The 25,984-nt window shown below is 41.5% G+C and overlaps 2 protein-coding genes across 3 annotated transcripts in view; one reads left to right on the forward strand and one right to left on the reverse strand.

Annotated features, from left to right (window-relative positions):
* The window catches only part of TXLNG (taxilin gamma), a 72,835-nt gene extending 55,036 nt beyond the window's left edge, over positions 1–17,799 (forward strand). The window contains exon 11 of the mRNA XM_061177775.1: positions 17,677–17,799. Coding sequence (XP_061033758.1) covers positions 17,677–17,751 — 75 coding nt within the window. The 3' untranslated portion in view covers positions 17,752–17,799. The remainder of the gene's footprint in view (positions 1–17,676) is intronic.
* RBBP7 (RB binding protein 7, chromatin remodeling factor) lies at positions 1,148–25,692 on the reverse strand. Of its 2 annotated transcripts, none has more exons than XM_061177777.1 (12): positions 25,387–25,692; positions 24,423–24,567; positions 18,536–18,681; positions 14,818–14,964; positions 13,579–13,694; positions 9,405–9,565; positions 8,519–8,645; positions 8,325–8,402; positions 7,345–7,421; positions 5,350–5,407; positions 2,312–2,422; positions 1,148–1,573 (listed from the first exon to the last, which is right to left on the reverse strand). In XM_061177777.1, exons 1-12 carry the CDS (start codon positions 25,400–25,402, stop codon positions 1,505–1,507), a joined length of 1,251 nt encoding a protein of 416 aa, XP_061033760.1. In that variant the 5' UTR covers positions 25,403–25,692; the 3' UTR covers positions 1,148–1,504. The 2 variants fall into 2 exon arrangements, with proteins under 2 accessions (XP_061033760.1, XP_061033759.1); XM_061177776.1 differs by having other exon boundaries at positions 14,818–14,991.
* Positions 25,693–25,984: the final 292 nt, after the last annotated feature.

Below are 25,984 nucleotides of genomic sequence, written 5' to 3' on the forward strand. Positions count from 1 at the left end.
CACTAATGTGAATCTGATTTTACCTACTCAATTCTGTATAGATTAAGTAAATATGTATGATAAATTTAACAGCTTCTGTGTATTCTTTTGTTGCCCATGTGACCTTAATGCCTATCAAGTGCAAAGACAGTTGTAGATACTGTTCCTTGTGCCTTAAAAAAGTTTCATTATTGTATGATTTAAGAAAGAAGGGATGGGGCACCAGCCACTCAGATTGGGTGACAGAAGACGAGTTTTATGTAGCCAGACCCTTTTTTTAACCTCTAAAATAGAGGACTAGGAAAACTCTACAGTGTAGTTGCTGTCAAAGCTTTAAAAATCTACAAGGACTGGATTTCTTCAGTTTGGGCGCTCTTAGCACATTCCAGGGTGTACCTATCTATCTATCTCAACAGCAGGAGAGTAGGTATGTACACAGGGGCACATAGGAAAGACCTTATTTGATGGTGAGCAAAAAGTATTTAAGCACGTATAGTCAAATATAAGAAGGAGTTGCCAAACTTTTCCTGTAAGTCAGTCAGTCAGGTAGAATAAGTATTTTAGGATTAGTGTGGTTGTCAAACAACCTTTAAAAAATCAATGTAGAGAATTCCCTGGCTGGCCAGTGGTTAGGACTCTACGCTTTCACTGCCTGGGGCCCAGGTTCAATCCCTGGTCAGGGAATGTGCAGTGCGACTGACTGACTCAATAAAATTCTTAAAAAAATTTATTTAAAAAAATCAATGCGAAAACCATCCCTAGCTGGCAGGCCTCACAGGAGAGGTCGAGGGCCAAGCTGCAGGCCAGTTTGTCCCCTTTGCTCACCTGCCACACAAGCTTCTGTTCTTTCTTGGGGAGAAATCTCGTGTTTGTTTAAAGCCGCCCAAGTTAAGGCAGAAATAGCATATGGGTCAAATGACATGTAAGTTAGGTAGTTCTAGATTCACCAATCAAGCACAAAATACAAACACCTAACTAACTTCTCCCCACGTCTGCATAGGATACCATCGCGTACCTTGGAAAGAAATTCAGGAAGTTCTCAGCATGTATACCCTGACAGCCTCCTCATAAAAAAGGGACATATATAGATACATCCGTACACACCCCCCCCAACCCAGGTTCTAAAAGAATAAAACAAAGTTTATTTTAAAACTTTATTTCTGCAAAGCCAATCAAGAAGTGTTGGAGGGAAAAAGTGTAAAAGTTATTCTTGCATATTTAGGAACAGCAAGCACTTAGTTTGAGAAAACAAGGACTTAAAATAGTTGAATCAAAGGCAGTACCCTGCTACTGTATTTTAAAACAATGGCTGATGATCTTTCTTAAGCAACATTCCTTTCTTCCCTAAAAGCTACAATATGATACAGTACGCAATAGCTCACCTGAAAGTGCTAGGATCAGAAGATAAAGAACGCCATATGCCACCCCACTTAGACTTCCTACTATACAATGCCATTTGGGCGCTTGATAAATCAAGCATTTGTGTAGCATTACATTCAATAGAAATGTTTCTTGTACTTTGGGTTTAAGATCCTTGCCCCTCCAGTTCCGATGTTGTGACATCTGACTCTTCATCATTGTAAATATTTTCAGCCTGGAGATAACAACCAAATAAAATCAGAGGTAAAACTCCCCACAGATTTTACAGGACTATCTAAAAACAGCATTCGCTAGTTCTATCCAGATTTTAGCTGTCACTGGTCAGCATGATTTAGTGCTGGAAATTAAATGTGGACACATTTTAGAGTAAACTTAGTTTCCTTTTTGTTTTACCCTCAAAGACTAATAAATTTCATGAAGAAAAGGCACGCCAGTGTTCTCAAAAATTATTTGCCAGCACGTAACTCCACACATACACCTAGCTGCCCGTGCACTACTACTTATTTCAGTTATCCATAAAAGGTGTTTTCCAAAAGCATTTCAGACACTTCGACGGAGCGATAGCCCTGAAGTGCTTAGTGCGCATCACCACAGAACTCAGTATCTCAGTGTGAACGCACTGACGTTTCCTCCCGTATCCTTCATGCCTACGACACATCAGACACTCGACATGGAGCAGTGATGCCAAGAGCCCAGCTGATAAAGGGCGTAACGATCATGAAAATCGGAGCAGGTTGCTATGGCTACATCAACATGTGCACAGATTTCTCCCAACCCAACAGGTGCATATTGAACTAAAGACTGCTGTTAAAATGGGAAAAGGTCTTTTAAGACTTTCTATAAATATTTGATATAATACGTACCTAAATGTTTGATATATGTCTATTACATTATATCATTAGTAAAATCTCTCCAAGATAGTCACTGAGGAAAAATAAATACTTTAGCTCACCATTTGCCATATCTGCATGATGTTATCCTCGGACACCGAGCAAATGACCCAAGGCTCATTGGGGTTCCAACTAAAATCTGATATCTTGGCGGTGTGTCCTCCATGAATAAACTGTTAATAAGAAGAAAAAAAGCCTTGGTTTCATATCTCATGTTAGAAGTTTTTAGAGCATCAGTATTGTAACGGGTCGCTGAACTGCAGTTTGGAGGGAGGGTGGTACAGGCTTATAAGCCAGCCCTCCACCACTCTTGATTCTGCCAACTTCCAAACCCTCCAAAAAGGTGACAGGATAGTACAACGAACGCCTGGCTAACCTTCACCTAGGTTCCCCAAATACTATTTTGTTAACACACCACCTGCTGAGCCACCACAAAGTTGCAGACAGCACACCTAACCCCTAAATACTTCAGCCTGCATCACCGAAAACAAAGGACATTTTCCTTCATGACCACAGTGCCGTTTCCATAGCTAATATAATTAACACTAAAATTCTGCCTCATTAGCAAATATATAGTTAGATACAAATATTCAAGGTAATACATTTCCAGGATGTCTTATGTTACATACTCTTTCCTAAAACTGGCCCGCCTGGAGTCTCCTGGTTCTTCTGTGGCCCCCTGAAGGATCCCCCCTTCTCCCCCTTACTAATGGAAAGGCATACTTCTCAGCCATCCTTCAATCTCTCCAAGGCACACTGCCCCAAGGCTGGGGGAGAAAAAGAATTCTCGGGACTCCAGAAAGTCCCCCATAAGGGCTAAATCGAGGTGTTTGCTAAGAAATGCTGAAGGGGGCAGTCTTACTTCCTGCACTGGGCCTTATTTATCTTAGAATTAAGATTCGGAAGAAACAATTCTTGGGACTTCCTTGGCAGTCCAGTGGTTAAGACTCCGTGCTTCCACTGTAGGGGGCGCAGGTTCGATCCCTGGTCAGGGAACTAAGATCCCACATGCCACGCAGCGCGGCCAAGAAAAAAAGAGGACTTCCCTGGTGGCACAGTGGTTGAGAATCTCCTTGCCAATGCAGGGGACACAGGTTCGAGCCCTGGTCTGGGAAGATCCCACATGCCGCAGAGCAACTAAACCCGTGCACCACAACTACTGAGCCTGTGCTCTAGAGCCCGTGCTCTGCAACAAGAGAAGCCCGCACACCGCAACAAAGGGTAGCCCCAGTGTAGCTAAAAAAAATAAAAATTAAAAAAAAGAAGAAACAATTTTCACATGGACAATATGAATACTTTGTTATGAACTGGTAAGTCACCCTTCCTGACAAAGTCAGATTTGACTCTAGTTTGACAATGAGGTCTATCTCCACCAATTAGGTTATATGCAATGTAACTATTTTACCTAGTAATTTAGTTTAAAAATTAAGATGGGATAAACAGCTTTTAAAAATAGTCGTAAAGGGGACGTAAGTGAAAATACTTTCAGACCACAGGCTTGGAATATATACAGGAGTCATTAAATCAAGACATTGTTATATTTAAATTCTTGTTAGTGTCCAGTTTACTACACTTAAATGTCCCTTGATTTCAGACTCTCATGAAAAAAGAAGCAAAATACTAGTGGATTTTGTCAAGGCCCATGAAACTGTCACAGAGACATTATATACAAATACACTGTCCTCTCCCTGCAATATCAAAAAATAGCAGGAAACCTTGAAAACATTATACACTAAGGGCAAGAATCAGTCACAAAAGACCACATACTGTATGATTCCTCTCATATGAAACGTCTAGAACAGGCAAATCTAGAGAGAAAGTAGATTAGTGGTAGCCAGGGGCTCACAAAAGAAGACTGGGAAGTGATGGTTAAAGGGTACAATTTCTTTTTGAGGTGACAAAAATATTCTGAAATTGACTTGTGGTGATGGTTGTCCAACTCTATGAACATACTAAAAATCACTGAAGTGTATACTTCAGTGAACTGTATGATCTGTAAATTATATCTCAGTAAGTGTTAACAACGTAAAAAAAAGAAAAAAGTAAAAATGGTTGGTAGCAACACCTTAGCTTAAAAAAAGACTTAAAAAATTTACGAGGTCCTGCATCACAAAACGGACTTCTCGGATGAAGACACGCAATACAGAATACAGCATTTAGATGCTGTCATGTGTCTATGGTAGCACTTCACTGAGAAATACTATAAGCAGCAGCAGTATTAACACTGAACGTGCTAGTGTATCTTTGCCACAGGCCAGCACTGTCAGGCATGGTAACACACAGGACAAGGAGTAAGGGGGTCTCGGATGTCCATACTATGTGGGATCTAGTGAACATCTTCTGTGTGCAGGGCTCATCCTCAGTGGCCTTCTTTACCTTTTAAAAGCGGTGGGCAAAGCCCAAGCATTCCAAAAATTAGTACTGGCCTAAGAGCTAAATATACGTTACAGAGGAACGAGTGATTATCTGCCAAATGACTGGTGGAGACAAATGTTGAATTCAGAGTGAGGACAAAGAACCATTTCCAAGTCTGGCAATGGTTCATAGAAGAGTGACCTGAAGTGTACAATGAAGGACTCAGAGTCAGGAAGGATGAGGACAGATACCACCATGCAAACCTTCAAAGGGCCAAGGAGATGCCAAGATAATTTAATTAGGAATGGGAGGAAGATGGTGGGCACTGTTGGCATCAATAAGATCGAGGAAGCATTCATTTTTCTGGGCAGGGAACTTAATCAGGTCATTAAGTTTTTCCATACTGTTAGAAAGTGTTAAGTACTGCTAATTGAATATCAATGCCCCTCACCCCCAAACCCTCAGAAACATCATAATTGAGAGAATCAGTGAGAAATTATTATACACTATTTTCCAGGAGCCTGAATTATTCTTAGTGAAACATTGGTAAAACCTACTGGGCTCTATTTACTATTTTCAATAAATGTCAAAACTCTATCACAATAACCTCCAAGGCCTCCAATTTGAAATCATCTTCAAGAGCTAGAATTTGAAGTTCTTGACTCATTTTCCAGATACATGAAACGACAAACAGTCCAATCTGCATATGACATTTCATCTTGCATTAAGAAAAGCCAATATATACCAGGAGCTCTGGAGGCCCATCTTCTGCATCTTCTGCTGATTGTTCTTCTCCAATTTTGCTATTGAGAAAGAACATAATGCCTTCATTACTGAAATTCTTCTAGTATCAATGTTTGCAAAGCCAGCATCAGCCCAGAAATCCCATCCTAAAACACACACTCTAAAAGCAACTTATTTCTCTAGTGTTATCGGTTAAAGTTTTTGTATTAATTATTTGGTGGGAGGGTGGGGTGTTTACTTTCTGGAAATGGTAATAAGAGCCGTTCATAACTGAAGCTGAAGAATAGAAATTATTGTTAATAAATATTAACTTAAAATTCATTCAATATTTTAACTGAGGTGTTTCCTGCATTAGGATTAAAAGGTGAAAAGAATATAAAATATCTACAGAAGAACTGATGCCCAGTCCCTACACTTCACTCTTAAAGCCTTTTTCATCCCAGGAGTGAAATACAATTACACATCAGTACTGCAGATGTGTCTAAAGATATGACAACAAAACAACTTTAACTATGGAATGTATAAGCCAAGGAAAGGTTAAGTTTTAATTTTTTCTTATCTTAAAAACTTCAATTTGTAGAATTTGCTGCCAGCAGTTCCAACAGTGAAATCACTCGTTACACACCAATCATCAGCCCTGATACCTAGGTACACAGGTGGACTTTGCTAGTAATAGCTGCTAAAAAAAAAAAAAAAATACAGCCAAAATACACAACTTTCCATGTGCTAGACTTTTTCTTTCCAATAAAGCTAATCAAACAAACCAAACACATGGGACTGCTAGACAATTATGTTTCTCCTCCCAGTGTCAGGAGTACAATCGCTAACATCGACCATTTTAATCCATAATTCTATCTAATGTATTCTTTTAATAGCAAGCCAAGACACGAATTAACTTTAAGAAGAAATTATACAATGCCTGCAAATTTATTTACAGCACCCCTAAGGACAATCCAGTTCCCAGGACATCAGACTTTCAAACCTTGCTGCACCAATTCATACAACACTATAGTTTTTGTTTAAGGTTTCTAATTTTACTACTAAAATTGTTTTCAAGTAAAAAAAAAATCACTCAAATGTCTGTTTTCAAGATTCTCTACATTTTCAAGCATCTATCACGGCCAGAGTTTGTTCCATAAGAACACAGAACATTAGATGTTTAGCAGTTTTACAACACAAGCATTTTATTCTGCAGTGTCTCTATTCCATACACGGAAAACTGGGTCTACTGTCTCTGTAAGGCAGCCTTGACTAAAAACTTAGTCCACTTCAAAGCAATACAGGTAGGAAAGAAGTTATTTTCAGGAATTTAATGATTTAAATTTGAGATAAGGACATCTTACAGAGATGTATGTAACGGAACATTATTAATGGCTCTAAAGGCTCAAAAAAAGCAAAGGAGTCTGAAATTCTTGCCATAGCAACTCTGCAGTCAAGGAACTTTAAGAATTGGGAGCAACTCTTTACACAATGAGCGCCCAGAAGAACTTAAGATCTCTGACAGCACGGGCTGTGCTTATCCTGTTCCCAAGTTTACCCCAGCAGTTACACAGCCCACAGCGGGAGCTCATACCTGCGAAAAGAACCAACGAAAGCACAGAAGAGCAAATGGTAAAAAAACTGAGAAAGACTAGTCCTGCAGGTGTATGTGCGACCCAAGGAGACATGAACAGCTAATGTCTTTACCCCCTTCTACAGCAGAAGTGTTTTCAATGCCATCATTTGGACGTTCAAACACACATGCACCCCCGCCCCCTGACTTCAGTCCTAATTATCAATAGAAAAACAAAACTCACATTTGCATAAATTTACTTTACAGTCCATTTGCTGATTCACTTCTATTTTAGGGAACAAAGACTCTTCAGGAAGGTACTTAAAATTAATATGAGACTTATTAAACTGGGGTTAGCAAACTCCTCTTCTAGTTTATGAATTACTACATAATCTGCCAGATTAGCATATTTATGCAATTTCTTGTCACCAGATACCAAGTTACCTTAAATCCCACACGTTCAGGCGGCGATCAGTACCACTTGAAGCCAGAATAGTTTCGTTATGTGGAGACCAGTGGACCTAGCAATACATATTTGAAAATGTAAAGAATCATCCGTTCCTAGGTTTGTGGATATTGTTCTAATCCTTGACATTTTCCTATTTCGTGTTCTATACCCTCTCCTTGGCCTACAAGCCCTCACCCTCTTTGTCCTGTCCCTTCAGGTACTCTTAAATGGACCATCTCCTCAGCTTGCCCCCAGGAAGGTCATACTCCCCAACACAGGGGAACTCAGCTAGGGGTCCAAATAAACTTATTCAGCCCCAAAACCGTCCCAGAAGCTTTTAACATTTTCAATGAAGTATATTTTAGCCAATGCAAATCTCTACTTTAAACCACATACAAGATATTTTTCACTAGAGGACCCACCATGCTGATATACCTTAAGGGAAGAATCCTTGGATTTCACTTTTTAAAATTTTATTTACTTATTTTATTGATTGATTGCCGTGCCACACGGCTTGCATGATCTCAGTTCCCCGACCAGGGACTGAACCCAGGCCATAGTAGTGACAGTGCCAAATCCTAACCACTAGACCACCAGGGAACTCCCTTCACTTTTTAAACTGATCCTATTTTGCAAGGTTTTTTCCTTCTACTTCTGAACTAATAGTTTCTAAAAAGCTCCAAGTTATTTCTCACTAGTTAACTTACACAGGAGAAGAGGAGCTTTCAAAAATAAACAGGGACTCCCCCGGCAGTCCAGTGGTTAGGACTCTGCGCTTTCAGTGCCGAGGGCGTGGGTTCAATCCCTGGTCGGGGAACTAAGATCCTGCAAGTCACGAGGTGTGGACAAAAAAAAACAAAACAACAACAAAAAAACAATGCCCACTGTCCATGATATAAAAGAAAAAAATTTTTTTGATTTCCCTCTACCGAAACGTTACTAAAATCTGACAGAGACTCAGAAAACTGTCACATACCTGGAAAATTTCATCTTTATGAGATTCGAAGGTATGGAGTTTCAATTTTAAATTACGCAGATCCCATAAAGCTACAGTCTGAAGAAAAATAAATGAAAAGGAATTCATTTCTGCACTTTACATAAGAATTTTAAAATATTGCAGTAACAAGACCACTGGGTTTGTTAACACCAAGTATGCAAAAACTTAGAAACCTTATCCGCAGAGCCAGTTGCGAGAATGAACTCGCTGTAGGGATTGAACGACAGGCAATTGACCTCGGCGGTGTGCGCATCAACCAGGTGGCTCGGCTTGGAGGTGGTGTTGGACCTGGTGTCCCATCTAAAACACAAAGGTACAAGGCAGACAGCACACGAGCAGGCCGCTCAACCCGACCCAGCCTCTCTCCCCAACGGTCGGCGCCCGCGCCAGCACCCCTCCACGCCACTGTTCTCTCGCTAACGCGCCCCTTCAGGGGCACCAACCACGCAGAGCTGGACTTCCAACCACTAAGTGATATGTGCTAAACCTGCGCAAAACAAACTAGGGCTATTTCTGCTTTCTTGTTCCTTAGGTTCCTGTCTGGATTACCAGCTATTTCAAGCATACACAAAATACTACATAAAGAAAAATGTAACAATTTGATACCTACAACCTAGCCTTGTCAAATTTCCGTGTTTTGCTTTGTTTGCCTCAGATATTAGTTTATGAGATAAAAAGCATTCCAGGCAGTTGAATGCAGCCCCGTGGCCGTGCCTTGACACAATCACTCTCTCCCTCAACTTCAGTGCAAACCACCCTGATCCCAATTTTGATACACACCACTGCCCTAAGCATGTTTCTTCGTGTGTACATACCTGTTTTCCTTTCTTTTTCTAAATAAAAAGTTGTGTTCAATCATACAGCACAGTGACTTTTATGTAAAAAGGCCATACCTACTTGCAGTTTATTATGTCAATTATACCTCACTAAAGCTATTTTTTTTTTTTGAAGGCCAAGACGTAATTAAAAAAAAAAGAAATCAAACCACAGGCCACCACAATCACTGATGGTCATTCAGGACACCCATATAATGAGACCCCACTGAATTTTCCACCTTACATCATAAGTTTCTGATCATCAGCAACAGATCCAAACAATGACTCATGCAGCAGGTGCCAGGCCACATCCTCTACAACAGCCGAGTGGCCAGTAAAAATCGCTTTAGCATCCACAATTTTGCCTTCCTTTGGTCCTGCATTAATATCCCACAGACAGACAGTCTGAAGAAGGAACAAAACAAGTTATAAGATACTGAATTTAAATGCTAACACCTTATTTAAAACACCTTTATTAAAAACAAAACTACTTAACTATATAAAAGTTACAAATAAACACGAGGAGGAAATATAAACAAAAGTGAAGCTTCATAAACAGAACAGTGTATTGGTACAGCTTCCACAATCTGAGACGCAGAGGGCAAGGAAGGTACAGTGTAATGGGGACAGGAAGACAGCATGGTGGCAGGCAAGAAATTCAAGTTAGAGTTTCCACCTACATACATTCAGTCAAGTATCTAAAATTCACCCAGATTACACAACACAACACTGAGAGCCTGGTGTTCGGTATCTACTGAACAGAAATGCACATCTTAAAACTTAACGCTGGGTTGGGAGACTGGGAATTAAAACTAAAATATGCCTCTTAAAAAGCAAAAGCCTTTGGACAAGTCTCACTTCACGGCAGAAACCACTACACACATCAGGAAGTGCAAAAGGTGAATGACCTAGGAACCCCTACGAGGCTACTGGAAGACGCCACAGGGCCTGCCCAGACCTCAAAGATCACAGATCAGCAGGCTCTGGGAGTTGAGTCTCTTCTTAACATCTCATCATAAAAATAGTTGAGAAAAGTCTTAAGTTTCTATGAAAAAATACTGCAAGCTATAGTGCAATGATTCTTATCTCAATGGTTTAAAACAAGAGGTAATTCCATTACGCTATATTCGACCTAATTCCACTGACACTAGTATCAGCTTCATCTCTTTATAAATCACTTTTTTTACTTGAAAGGGTTTCTGTTACATAATACACATGGCCCTTAGTCTCTGTTGATACTTACACACTCGGATGCACAATTTACATGCACGGAAGAGATGGAACGTGTGGAACTCTTGCCATCACCTGCTCCTCACCTCAGAAGGATCCTGGGAACATTAGCAAGATGCCTGGCATATGTGGAGCCCTTGGGAAACGTCAGCTATTAATTATGACTAGCAACTCCCAGCCTGGTGTCTTCAAAAAGTACTAGCAGTTAAGTTCCTGAGTATAACCCATCCTCCCTGTTGGGAGGATGTTCACTTTGACGGAAACAAACGAAAGCTTCCTTCCAGAGAACTGAGGTAGACCCTTGCTTCCCAGCCTCCCTTGGAGCATGGTTGCAAGAACATGACATGGGCTCAATCATCTGACCAGGTCTTCGAATTGTGAACAGCAACAAAGGAGAATCTGTTCTGATGATTGGGGGGTGGGGGTGTTACATCCACTTTCCAAGGGTGGCAAGAGTGACATCCTCACTGGCCTAATTTGGGTCAACGACCCGGCCTCTCCTCTTTTCCAGGCCATTTTCTAGCCGCCACAGCACTTCTGTGAGCTACCCTACCCAATGCCCTTCCAATCAATTCCTTTTCTGTTTAAATCAGCCAGCACCATCTTTGCAGCCACCACGGAAAATAGTTATGGAAGTTCTCAAAAGAGTAAAAATGGAACTACCACATGATCCAGCAATCCCACTTGGGTATTTATGCAAAGAAAACAAAAACACTAACTCGAAAAGATATATGCACCCCCATGTTCACTGTGGCATTATTTACAATAGCCAAGACAAGGAAACAACCTAAGTATCCATCAATGCATGAATGGATAAAGATGTGCTATATATACACAATGGAATACTACTCAGCCATAAAAAAGAGGAAATCTTGTCATCTGTGACAACATGAACTTTGAGGGCAGTATGCTAAGCGAAATAAGTTAGAGAAAGACAAATACCACATGATCTCTCTTATATATGGAAACTTAAAAACGACGACAACAAAAAACAAGCTCATAGACACAAAGAACAGATTGGTGGTTGCCAGGGGTGGAGAGTGGGAGAAATAGGTGAAGGGGGTATACATTTATTTTTTAAAAACAAATTAAAAGAGATTTTTTTTTTAAAGATCACTCAGAAAATGCACCTGAAGAATATCCTTAAAAACAAAAAATAAAAATAGTAAAAATTTTAAATTTACAAAAAGGTAGAGAAAAATTATAGAAAACAAAACAAAACCATCAGCCAGAGTTGGTTTTGGCTGCTTGTAACTAAACAATCTTGACTGGGCCAATTGCCTACTTTCAATATTTCAAAAAGCTGAACAGAAATTGCAATTAACAGACGTGACAGGCCCTGTTCTAGGTATGGGGATATACTAAGGAAGAAGGCAAGGAACCTTTTCTCACAAAGCTGACATAAAACGCTAACTGTGGCCAAGTTACATGAGCTTTCAAAAGCTCCAGAAGTCTACTCTCGGCTTGTACTTGGAGTCATACCAGACACTTTAGGCTTACAGCATGGGAACCATGAAAGAAAATATGGGGCTGTTAGTGGCAAGAATGCTACAAACGTTGATCTATAATAAATTAACAAGATCACTTTGCATTTGTGTGGTACTTTTCATTGTTAATTAAAACACTTTATATTAAAAGATGCCAAGGCAACTCAACAGGGAAAGACTAGCTGGGAAAGCTAGATAGCCACACGCAGAGAATGAAGTTGGACCCCTACACCTCACACCATATCAAAATGGATCAAAGACCTAAATATAAGAGCTAAAACTGTAAAATTCTTAGAAAAAACATAGGTGTAAATTTTTGTGATGTTGGATTATGTAACGGTTTCTTAGATATAACAAAAGCAAAAGTGACATAAAATATATAAACTGAACTCAAAATTTAAAACTTCTGGGCTTCAGAGGAAATCATCAAAAAAGTGAAAAGACAACCCAAAGAATGGGAGAAATTTTTTAAAAATCATATATCTGATAAAGGACTTGAATCTAGAATATATAAAGCACTCGTACAACTCAACAATGAAAAACAAAATTAAAATGGACAAAGGATTTCAATACAAATTTTTCCAAAGATGGTACAGAAATGGCCAGTAAGCACATGAAAAGATGCTCAACATCATTAGTACATATAAGTCAAAACCACAATGAAATACCACTTCACACCCACTAGAATGGCTATAATAAAGACAGACCATAACAAGTGTTGGTGAGGACATGGAGAAACTGGAACCCTCGTACATTGTTGGTAGGAATGTGAAGTGGTGCAGCTGCTTTGGAAAACAGTTTGGCAGTTCTTCAAACAGCTAAACATAAAGTTACCACATGACTCAGTAATTCAACTCCTAGGTGACTACCCAAGAGAAATGAAAACATATCTACACAAAAACCTGTACAAAAATGTTCACAGTAGCAATACTCAAAGTAGCCCCAAGGGGAAACAACCCAAATGTCTACCAACTGATAAATGAATAAATTGTGGTATATCTATATAATGGACTATTGTTCAGCCATAAAAAGGGATGAAGTACCGACATTGCTTTCACATGGATGAACCTTGAAAACATTAATGCTAAATAAAAGCAGCCAGACAGAAAGAGCCGCATACTATATGATTCCATTTATATAAAATATCAAGAAAAGACAAATCCACAGATTGAAAGTAAACTAGTGGTTGCCAGGAGCTGGGGGAAGGAAGGAGTGAGGAGCAACTGTTGAATGGGTATGGAGTTACTTTTTGTGACATTTGATGAAAATGTTTTAGAATTAGATAGTAGTAATGGTTTCACAACTTTGTAAATATACTAAAACCCACAGAATTGTACACTTAAAAAACAGTATAAAAAAAAACCAAAAAACAAAAAACTAAACTAAAATGTAATTTATATTCATCAGGCCTCACAAACACTTTAAAGAGTCTCCATTACAGAGGTCCACTTTTAAATAATGGGACACCTTTTGCCCACTTTCCTTCCACTCTAAGGCTGCTTCAAAAGAGCTTTGTGGAATTCTAAGGCTCCAAAACGCAGTGTGATAACCATTTCTCTAAATCCTGTGGAAATGCTATCACAACAATCAGTATTATCTTAGAAAACCTTTCATCTATTAGTCTCCTTCAGTGCAGAGCTGTCCGTGACACAGTCTTTAACTCTCAGTGCATGAGTAGATTAGGAAGAATAGGTTTCTCACATGGTCGTCAGATGCACTTAAGAGATGTCCACTCAAATTAGAATTCCAAGAAAGACCATAGCCTTCCTTTTGGTGGCCTCTTAACCTAAGATCAGGATTACATTCTCCACTTGGGTCTAAAAAAAACAAAAAACAAAAAAAAAAAGGAAGAAAGAAAGAAAAGAAAAGAAAAAAAAAGAAAAAGAAATACATTAACTACTAAGTGATTATCTGTTTATCAGAACTGGTAAGAGCAAATTCTCACTCCTGAGTGAGCCATAACATTTATCATAATGCCTGGAAAAGCACCGCACACAAACAAGGACTTGGTTTCACCCACGACCACCCTGAAAAGCTGTTCTCTGTGCTTCATTTCAAATACTCAACGCAAACCAGGTCTCATGACCATAAAATGACTTGTTCCTTTGCAAAACCTAGTACTAAGCTCTAACACAAAATACTGAAAACTATACCAGCCCACAAATTTACATGGTGACAACCCACCCCAGCTCCAAGTCAAGTTTTAAAAACATTTTTGTGAGGAAATAGTTAACACAGCAGGTCTGGCTGTTCAGTCCTTGCATGTCTCCAAGGTAGCCTGCAACCATGACTGACCTAGCCAGCCCCTGGGAATGTGACCCTCACAAAATTCTTCATGTCGCCGTCTGATGAAGCTGTGTACGCCCAGAGCAGTGGGGCATGCTGTGGCAGCTTGTCGAGACCTGCAGGATTGTTGAGCAAGATTCATGATGCATCTGGCTTCACTGCTGGGGTCCTGAGTTTCCCTTACCATGGCTGGTCACAGAGCAGAATGTACCTGTGTGACCAGACCTCCTTAAAATCCCCAGACACTGACACTCAAATGGGCTTCCCTGGGCAGAGATATTTATGCCCCTGTGGTATGTGGCCCCAGAGGAGAAGGATTCACAAGTCTATGCCTGACCTCTCTGGACTCTGCCTGATGTGTATCTTTCTCCTCCTGTCTTTGCTCTGTATCCTTTGCTATAATAAACCTTAGCCAGTTTTTATTCCCGTTTTTTGCTCTATATCCTTTGCTCTAATAAACTTTAGCCAGGAATATAATAACCTGCTGTGAGGTCCTTCTGTTAAATCACTGAACTTGAGCATGGTTTTGGGACCCCTGAAACAATTCCTAAACCTTTAAAAATTAGAGTATACTAGCTTGAATGACGTCAAAGCAATTATCATTTTGAATCAAGAAGAAGGGTCAAGCAATGGTCTGACTTTATTACTACATACCTGGTTTAGCAGGGTGCTTTGTATAGTCAAAAACCAGCACGTCAGAAGACGGCGTTTTTGTAGCAATGATGTGAGGATTCTGCGGCATGTAACGAGCACGGTTTACTTCTCCTTCGTGGTTAATTTTAATTTCACATTCAATTTTTCCTGTTACAGAACCAAAGCCACCAAATTCTAATGTGAGAAGAAAGAAATAAACACATACACTTACGATTAAAATTCACGAGTCACTCAGTTTAATCAACCTGAGATTTTAATCTGACAGAATACAACACAAATTGACAAGAGAGAGGGAGAGAGGGCACGCGAGCACACAAAAATATAGGCTCGCTTGCCACTTGGAATTAATTTATTCTCCAAGCCCATGTGAATTGGAAAATATTGATACCTATTTTATGCAGTTCAGTTCCACCTTGGACTTAAAACATTTAAAAATCGGCTTCTTTCAGTTGTGAAGATGATGTAATTATTCACGAAAATTCAAATAACCACACAATTAACACATCTCAGCCTTTTAGTTCAAATACAACTCATTTGGAAGTGCTGAAATTAGAATTGTATTCTAGGTTTTGTTAAGGCAGGTTCACCCTCAAGAGTATGAACACTCCTTGAGTCTGAAGTCAAAAACATCCTCATGTCGGAAATCCAACTAACACCCACCCAATCCCAAGACAGACAGACACACACACACACACACACACACACACACGTACGCCAGTTCCACCAGAATCCTTGAACACATTCAATCCAGTTGAACATGTCGGTTCAACTGCTAGTGGAGTGCCAAAGCTAAAATGAGTGGGCTAACCTCTCTATCTGGGGTAGGAATATGACTACAATGTTACATAGTTATTAAAAAGACCTTGGAAACGTGAGAAAGCCACATAAAAAGTGTAACTTCAGAGCAGCAGCAAGGTGATAGCAGAAAGAATACAAGTAGAGAACATCTAAGCAGATAACAGCAAACAAGAACATTTTCTTTTTTGTGCTCATAGATAAAAACCTGAATTAGTTGCTGACTTTTAAAAATTCGGAGGCTTCACATTATAACTGTTATTTCTTCCTGACCTATATCTCTTCTCCTTTGCACGTTCCTTTTTAGCTCACCCTGTGTCTCAGGTCAAGTAACACTAACTCAAATGCCTAATGAAACCAGGCAGGTAACAACGAAAACAGACTGGCTGGGGCCTGGCGAAAACACACCGAAAGCAGTAAGCCATTTCTCAGTTTCAGCCAGGTCTCGCTATGTGGGAATGCTTAAGCAACACTAGCTCCCGTGCCTTACTATCAGAATTTAGTCATTCTTGGGAATTCCCTGGCGGTCCAGTGGTTAGGACGCAGTGGTTTCTCTTCGGGTCCTGGGTTTGATCCTTGGTTGGGGAACTAAGATCCCGCAAGCCACGGGGCCGGGGTGGGGGGATGGGGGGAAGAATTTAGCCATTCTTCTCTATGGCAAACACTGCTTACTATTTCTGAGGCTCAAAGTCATATCCCATTTCACACAACCCCTCTCACACAACCATATGCAATCACCCATTTCCCTCTTAGCACTTCCCCTTCCCATCGTGTCAATGGAAGAAAATTCCTCAGCCTTTCTAAGACACCCCCCCGATCCTATCACCTGCCACCTCCAGAGACCCTGCTCCAAAGCTGCCGCTTTTATATTTTCAATCTCCCACCACCGTGGACCCCAAGGATTCTTTCTCACCCTTTCCAAATTCCTTTAGTGAAAACAAACTCAACAGCTCTCCTTTAATAAAAACTGGGCTTCCAGGTAAGATTTACTGTGTACACAGGGCTTTGTTTTCTCAAACTCAAAAGGAAAAGCTTGAAAAATCACTATCTTAATGACAATAGTATCCATTAAAAATACCATAACTGAAAATTTTAAAAGGTGTTAACTGTGAATTATTGTAGTCACTTGTTAGAATGTAATTCACTGGACAAGTTACTAATAACGATATCTCCGTGTATTATGCACAAAGACTAATTCTTAAGCTGAAAGTCCAATTAAGTACATAGTTTAGGACTAACAGCCATTAAAATTTTTCTGATTACAACAATATTTACAGAAATAATGCATAAGGTTGTAGGGTAATGGACTATGAATTGTGGAAGTGGTAAACTGAGTAAATCATTTTGGAAAAAGGTTTATATTATTTTAGGTTGACAATGAATATACCACACAACTCAGCAATTCCAGTCCACTACATAAATTCTCCCACGTGTACGAGGAGATGGGACAAGGATGTTCACTGAAGCATTGCTCGTAACAGCAAAACACCCACATAGATACAATCCAACTGCCCCTTGATAGAAGAATAAATTGAGGTTTAAGCATAATGGAATACTATACAGTTGTTAAAAGAATGACCTAGACATTTACATAGCATACACAGACAAAACTGAATGAAAAAAGCAAACTGCAAAACAACATTATGTATGTTTACTACTGTATGAATAATAAAAATACAAATAGTTGAAAATGGCACACTAATTTCAGGACAGTGATGAATTCTGGAGAAGAAAGCAAAGAGGAATGGAGTAGGGGTGGCAGGACTTTAGCTAAAAAGTAGAATTTTATTTTCAATAAGAAAGCTCTATCTAACCATTTGGGGCTGTGGGGAAAGCACTAACCCAGCAGGTCTGGTTGCTTAGCCCTCACAGCTCTGACGGACACTGGGCCCATGACTGACCCTTGACCAACTCCTGGGAACATGGACCTCAGAATGTTCTCGATGTCACTGATGGGTTGATTTTGTGGTGTACACCTGAAGCAAGGGACCATGCTGTACCAGTTTGTCAAGGTTGCTTTGCACAAATATCAAGATTGACGATACGCACCTGATTTCATTACAGGGGTCCCGAGTTTCAGCTGTCATGGCTGGCTGCCAATATGATGTGCCTACGAAACCAACCCCCATGAAAGACTGAGACCCTGACCCTCGAATGGGTTTCCCTGAGCAGAGATAGTCCACACGCGTCCCTGTCGTTTGCTGCCAGAGGGAAAGCACATCCTGTGTGGTCCTGGATGAGACTTGTGCTGGACCTCTGTAGACTCCCTGATGCATATCTTTTTCCTGCTGCTTTTGTTCTGTATTTTTCATTGTAACAAACTTTAGCCATGAGCATAATCTGCTGAGTCTTGTGAGTCCTCCTAGCAAAATCACCAAACTTGGGTGGTTGTGGGAATACCAAAGCAGGGGAATGTATGTTTGCATTGGGGGATGGGAGTCAACAGCTTCCATAAAAAACCCACTATTAACGTTTGGTGTAAATGCCTCCTGACTTTTTCTATGCCTACACCAACACATATTCTTACTGTTACCAAAATAGTTGCTATAATCACACATACCAGTTACTCACTTTATCTTGGAAACCTGTCCATACCAGTGCATAGATTTATCTCGCTGTCTGTGTGTAAAATTCAAAGTTAGCTCATTCTTAGTAACTGCTGCACAGTATTTCAAACATACCATAATGTGTTTGACCAATTTCCTATGAACTAACATCTGGGTTGCTAGGTTGAGCCTAATTTTTCAATCTTGCAAATAATGCTACTGTAAAATCCTTGTGCACATGTGGGTGAGTAGTTCTGTAGGATAAAGTCCTAGAAGTTAAACAGCTGGGCCAAAAGATATTAGTATAACGTTTTAATAACATATAATTAGAGGCCTATTCCTTTAGACACCAATGCTGGAATATATGGTATACCTACCACCCTTCTCACTGTCACAGTGGGAAGCATCAAACTGTGCATCATCATTCGGAATATGGACTCGAGCAACCACGAGATGATTCTGCTCATCAGATGTGTGAGTCCCCAGCACTAGCCAATGAAGGGCATAATCCTTTCCTTCTGGTCTGTTTAGGAAAGAAAGAAAGTCATACTAATCCTTTAAGAAATCAGTTGCTAACAAATCCAGTCCATCACCCATCCCCATGTTCATAAATCATGACTTCTTGCCTAAAAAAATTCTTCAATTTTAATACACTAGTTATTTCTGGTTTCCGAGTAAGAGGCAACAAAGTAGAATGGAAAAAATAAAGTGCTGAGTCAGAAAAACTGGGTTTAAATCCTGGCTCAAACTAAAATTAGTTATATGCAATTCCTTAAATCACAACTTACCTGTGGGCCTCAGTTTCTTCACCTAAACAACAGGTTATGAGTGAAAATGGCACGATGTGAAAACCCCTTGTTTATATTTATGGTGCTTAAAGTTTATAAAATAGGCATTCTCATTTTTACGGGAGAGGGGAGGTGGGTCTTTGTTACCCTATTCTGTGGAAACTCACTTTGCGGCTGAAGAAATCACTGATGCCTCTTGGCACCCTGGTCCAAGAAATGATTTTGCATCTACATCTATTAACAATGCTTAAGCAATGATTCTGCATCTGTATCTATTAACAATGCTTTACCATTTGTACTATCTAGAAGAGCAATTTTCACCTGTGTTCCATGGTCCCATGTCAGTAAGGAAGGCTGAGAAGTAAGGCTCTGGGCCCCAGCATCAGACAGCCTAGACTATTTATCTGCTTCTAAATTCCAGTTGCACAAAGGATTCAGTGGTTTAGAATAAAGGTTTGTGGGTTACTTCTAGGCATGTAATTTATTAATAACTGGGCTTCCCTGGTAGCGCAGTGGTTAAGAATCTGACTGCCAATGCAGGGGACATGGGTTCGAGCCCTGGCCCGGGAAGATCCCACATGCCGCGGAGCAACTAAGCCCGGGCGCCACAACTACTGAGCCTGTGCTCTAGAGCCCGCAAGCCACAACTACTGAGCCCACGTGCCACAACTACTGAAGCCCGCGCGCCTAGAGCCTGTGCTCCACGAGAAGCCACCGCAATGAGAAGCCCACGCACCGCAACAAAGAGCAGCCCCCGTTCACCACAACTAGAGAAAGCCCACGTGCAGCAACGAAGACCCAATGCAGCCAAAAGTGAATAAATTTATTTTAAAAAATCTATTAATAACTAAAAATTACAAGATGAAATTTTACCAATATTTGGCTTAGGGTAAAAAACAGCAATAAATACATAAAAACTCCAAGAACAGAATAAGGCAGCCATGGCTAAGCAACAGCAGTTTATTTGAAAAAAGACATGGGTTTGAGTCGACGTACATTCAGTGACCAAGAATACGATGTGGCTATCAAAAAAGGTAATTAATTTCATCTTAGATGAACTTACACAGGGAAGAAGGCAAAACACATGAGCATTCACTTATTTTTTTTTTCACTCACTTATTTTTAACTGGAAAAAACACACTTAGAAAATTAGGCTCTAGCAATGTACTTTAGGAGGATTTAGACAAAATGAAACCTTTACAAGGAATAGTGGCTTAAAATGAAAGGGAACCTAAACGTATCTCATGAGAACCGTTTGAAAAGAAATAGGAATACTTGAGAGAAAGGAGGCAGCACAGAGCAATGTTAGGACTGACATAAAAGGAAGAAAGTGACTTCTTTGTAATGGCATTAAGCAGAAAAAAGTAAGATCAACAGGTAAACTTACAGGTTAAACAGGTCAATTCATCGTACGACCTTTCTAAGGAGCAGGACCACAAGATGGACTAGAGGAGCTGGAAAACTCCTTTTGACTCTAAAATTCAATTATTCTGGTTTCCCCTGACCTGATCATCATATAAGGATTTTTCTTTTTACTACAAATTCTTTCATCTCCATCATTAAAATACAAGCCTATTTTCCTGAGCCAATCAATATCTATTTTCCTCCAATACTGGATGCACCTAAGGCTGCAGAAGCACTCATTATAAAAGACCTTGTGCATTTTCAGTGCCAGAATCCTTTGACCACTTTAACTCTACTGCTAAGACATTCACCCAACAATCACAGATTATCACAAGGTTATTCTCAGTAGCATTGCCTGAAGCAGTGAAAGACTGAAAACAAATATCCATCAATAAGGAACTGGTGACATAAATTATAGTATATCCATAAACGGAATTTTATGGAGCCCTTAAAACAAAAGAACATATATCTAAGTATGCTGATAGGAAAAAAGTCTCCAATATAAACTTCTAATTAAAAAGTCAAGTGAATTGGGAATTCCCTGGTGTCCAGTGGTTAGGACTCCATGCTTCCACTGCAGGGGGCACGGTCAGGGAACTAAGATGCAAAGTCAAGTCAACAACTTCCTACCAGAAAAAAAGATGGAGGGACATAGCATGTACTTCTTCATGCCGGCAAGATGGATAAGAAATCGCAAACAAGGACTGCCTTCGCTCTGGGTAAGGGAACTAGGAGAATAGAGGATGTGGAAGGGGGACTTATGCAGTTTTGTATCATCTGAGTTTGAATGTATACACAGGTTTTTAGGTAGAGAGTAAGTCTTAACATGTTTAAGAAATTATCCAATTAAGAGATACGAAATAATGATCTACCAGTTTCGAAAAATAATTTCTTAGAGATACCTAAATAAAAAATTTAAAGAGCCAAATCAATTATATGGATGATCACCTAAGTGAATTTAAGGACAACAGCTTAGAAAGTGCAAGTAATCATTCGGAAGCATGTTGTATGTAGGCAGAAGGCCAGCCTGATGAGGTTGAGTAGAGCCTAGCTCTCAAAGAGCCAGGCTATAAGAGTAGCCAACATTTTTACTGTCCTACATAGTGACCCTACATAGTGACGAAACAGAATCACAGTCCCTTCATACCCCAAACAGAACCCTGCAAAGCACCAGCCAGCCATCCTCAACACCCAAGAATGCAGGCTGGCTGGCATTTTCTTGCATTCCCAGAGCCACTGCACGTCCCACAACCAGATCCCACTTCTTTGCAAGCAAAGAACACCATGGAATACATAATTTAGTTAAAGTATTTTCTGTTAAATTCCTCAGTGTTAACGTAAAAGTAATATCTGGGGGGCTTCCCTGGTGGCACAGTGGTTAAGAATCCGCCTGCCAATACAGGGGACATGGGTTCGAGCCCTGGTCTGGGAAGATCCCACATGCCATGGAGCAACTAAGCCCGTGCACCACAAGTACTGAGCCTGCGCTCTAGAGCCTGTGAGCCACAACTACTGAGCCCATGCACTGCAACTACTGAAGCCCACGTGCCTAGAGCCCGTGCTCCGCAACGAGAAGCCACCGCAATGAGAAGCCCGCGCACTGCAAAGAAGAGTAGCCCCTGCTCGCCGCAACTAGACAAAGCCCGCGCACAGCAACAAAGACCCAAAGCAGCCAAAAATAAAAATAAAAAATAAATAAATTAAAAAAAAAGTAATATCTGGGCTGAGAACACACAGATCTATAATTTTAAAATCTTTACGCAAAACATGTTATAGGTAACATTTTAAAAAGACGTCAGTATATTACTCAGCCATAAAAGGAAATGAAATTGAATTATCTGTAGTGAGGTGGATGGACCTAGAGTCTGTCATACAGAGTGAAGTAAGTCAGAAAGAGAAAAACAAATACAGTATGCTAACACATATATATGGTATCTTAAAAAAAAAATGGTCACGAAGAACCTAGGGGCAAGACGGGAATAAAGACACAGACCTACTAGAGAATGGACTTGAGGAGACAGGGAGGGGGAAGGGTAACCTGGGACAAAGTGAGAGAGTGGCATGGACATATATACACTACCAAATGTAAAACAGATAGCTAGTGGGAAGCAGCCGCATAGCACAGGGAGATCAGCTCGGTGCTTTGTGACCACCTAGAGGGGTGGGATACGGAGGGTGGGAGGGGGGGAGATGCAAGAGGGAAGAGATATGGGGACATATGTATATGTATAACTGATTCACTTTGTTATAAAGCAGAAGCTAACACACCATTGTAAAGCAATTATACTCCAATAAAGATGTTAAAAATAAATAAATAAATAAAAAAAGACTTCAGTAAACCGCATTCATTGAAATACAAATGGAAAAAGAGAGATATTTCACCCTAACAAATGATTTCTGAATAGGAAAGGGTGGAAGAATTACCATCAGTCACCATTTACTGTGTACTCACTCTGCGCCAGCACTTCAACATGCATGATCTTATTTACTTCCTCAAGTGTAGGCTGTCAGAACCATCAGCACCTCCATTTACGGACCAGACTACTCCAGGATAGAGACTGACCAACCTGCCCTAATTCACAAAGCTAAGAAGCAAGGGGCAGAATTCAAACTCATGTCTCTAACCTTAAAGCCTCAGCTCTTTTCTACGGTTAGAGTAGGTCAAAAAGAGCCAAGCGAATGTAAATCATTTGCTTAACAGGAAGACACAGAGTCAAATGCACATGATGCTCTAAACCAGAACCTCAATACCCTTAGGCATTTGACGGTCAAAGTTATAAATGTCAAGGATTAGAAATCTCCACTATTTAGTTCTTGGCTCTTCTTCCCATATCTGCATATTTACATTGAGATTTTTGGGAGGCCCAGTGGAAGTCCCTAACTGTATGGAAGTCAATGTTCACATATGGATAATCTGGCCATCATATGAAGAGTTTTATATAAAGGTAATTTACTCTTATTTTTAAAAGCTGTTGAAAAATCCCCTCGCTAGATTAGAGTTTGATTAATCCTCATTAAGTTATATGCTCACAATACTCAAAATTTAATACACTTTTAAAGTACAAGGCCACGCGCACCGCAACAAAGCGTAGCCCCCACTTGCCACAACTAGAGAAAAGCCCGCGTGCAGCAACAAAGACCCAACGCAGCCAAAAATAAATAAATAAATAAATTTATATTAAAAAAAAATAAAGTACAAGGCCAAGTTCCTACTAGGAAAAGTGCAACTGTATGAGAAAGATAACCTAGTGCAGAGGTTGCCTCAACTCTGGGGCCACCTGGTTTGGGTTTGAAAGCCTGCTCCGCCACTTACCAGTTGTGTGATCTGGGGCATGTTACGTCATATCTCAGCCCCAGTTTCCACATGATTAAAAAAGAAGAATGATAAAAAGTAATTATTGTACTGTGTATTAAACCAAATAATAGGACATAAAGCTCTTCAGATGCGCCAGGCCCTATTCTAAGTGCTCAATAAATGTCAGCAATTACTACCAGAGAAATTTTACAAAGAGGTGCAAAGAACACTCTTATGAAGACCAACAGCAGCCTCAAAGTGTATCCCATACTATAAGCCAACACCACCACCTTTTCATTGGTGAACTGCTGCTAAATTCTCTTCACCTTTGCCAATTAAAACGTATTCATCTTGGGGGCTGGTTACAAGGGTGTATTCACTTTGTAAAAATTCATCAAGCCACACGCTTATGATTTGTGCACTTTTCTGTACACATGCTATTTTCCCATAAAGTTATAAAGAAATCCATTAGTCTGGGGCCCAAAGAAATGCTGATCTATATTTAAGTCCAAGAAATGTCAAATATATCCAGTGCATCCTACATATATCCTTAATCTCACAACAGATTCTTTGTCCCCTTTTAACGCCACATTTATACGTCAGAAACCACCCCATAAATCACTTAAGTCTTGAAAATAAAAATCACCTGCCACATCACGCAAGGTCTAAATTGATTACTTGCTTATGTTCTATGTATAAAACGCCAAAAAAAAAAAACCAGGAAATTCAAGTCAATAGTTAAATTTATGCGAAATAAAAGTTGCCAGAAACCCTTACTTAGTCACTTCAGGAAGCCACTGAACGGTAAGACTCGGCCACTGAAGAGCATGGGTCATAACCAGGTCATACAGAAACGGTGTATTCTTCTTCCAGATTTTATATTCTTCATTGATGACACGCTCCTCCACAGTATCTTCAAACACTGAAATTTGGAGAAAGCCCACACGATTAAGTGGCTGAGAGGGATCGGAGTCAGAATCTCCACTGGAGGTCACCTCGAGACGGCCACACCTAATCTCCTCTTTCTCTTTACCTCTAATTTGGACACGAACAACCAACTGCTCTTCCAGAACGTGGAGAGAATATTAACACCAGGAAGCTTATTTTTTGCACTTTAAGATCAATACCGCCTGCGTATACAAAATTGGGTAATTACACAGACATCGCAATTGTTTTGCAGGTTACAGCTGTTCGCACCTGTTCCAAGATGACGACCCGTATGTAGAGGACCTCCCCGACCCACCCGGCGAGACGAATCCACGTGTAGCAGAAACCCATCAGTCCGCTCCCTCCATCCCCCACCAGGAGAGGCCTCTGATCCCACGAAGCCCGCGTCGGCAGCCATAAGCCAGCGGATTCCAGAATCCCCCGGACAAGGGCCGCGACCCCGAGGCGATCGACGCGCGCGCGTGTTAGGAGGCGCCGTGCCCGCTTTCCGGCGGCAGAGGCCGCCTCCGCCCGGGGGCCTAGGGAGCGCCGCCGCCGGAGGGGGGTGGCGGGAGGGGAGGGTGGCGGGAAGGGGGCCCAACCCGCGGCCCCACGCCCGGCTCCGGAAGTGCTCGGAGCCCTCCGCGCCGCAGCCCCGTCCCGCGTAGGCCCCTCGAGGCGCGCGCCGAGCCTCGCGCCCGGCCCCGCCCCCTGCTCCTCACGCCAATTCGCGCCTTTCGCCGGCGCGTGCCGCGGCCTCGCACGCCCGCCGCCCCCCGCCGCCCGGCGCGCGCCGCCCCGCAGGGCCTCTTACTCTCTTTACTCGCCATCTTGCGTCGGCTGTTCGCCCCTCGCCGCCTCCTCGGACTCCCCTTGCTAGCCAAGAGCAGCCCAACCGCAGGCGCTCCTGCCTTTCCCAGGCACGTCACACACTTCTAGCTCTCGAAGCCTGAGCTCCGTCTTACAGCCTGGGTGCTCCCCAGACGCTGCGTCCTTCTCTCTTGCCTCCTCCCCGCTTACGGGTACCGAGGTCTGAGGCGCTCTTCTCTCTCTCTCCAAACTTGGAACGAGACTTTTCAACCCGCGCCTCCCAGCCCGCCCAGGCAGCTGAGCGCAGGCGCATCCGCCCTGGGAAAAGTGAGAGGCGGTGGCGAGGCGGGCCTGGGAGCCGACGGCTTCGTCGCCTCGACCAATGACGTGCGGCATGCAGGTTTCACGCGGCGTTCGGAGGCGGGCTTCTGAGGGTGGGCGGGGCGTTCCGCGGCAGGAAGTTGGCGAGGCGCAGGCGCGAGGACTCGCCCGGCGCTCCCAGGGCCGGCCGCGGGGGCGGATGGGGGAGCGCGGGGGTGGGGCGAAAGGAGGCGCGGCTTGCAAGCTGCGTGGGGGCTGCGAGCCCCGGGGCGGCGAGCCCT

The sequence above is a fragment of the Eubalaena glacialis genome, chromosome X, assembly GCF_028564815.1.
Source record: "Eubalaena glacialis isolate mEubGla1 chromosome X, mEubGla1.1.hap2.+ XY, whole genome shotgun sequence".
NCBI classification, from domain to species: Eukaryota; Metazoa; Chordata; class Mammalia; order Artiodactyla; family Balaenidae; genus Eubalaena; species Eubalaena glacialis.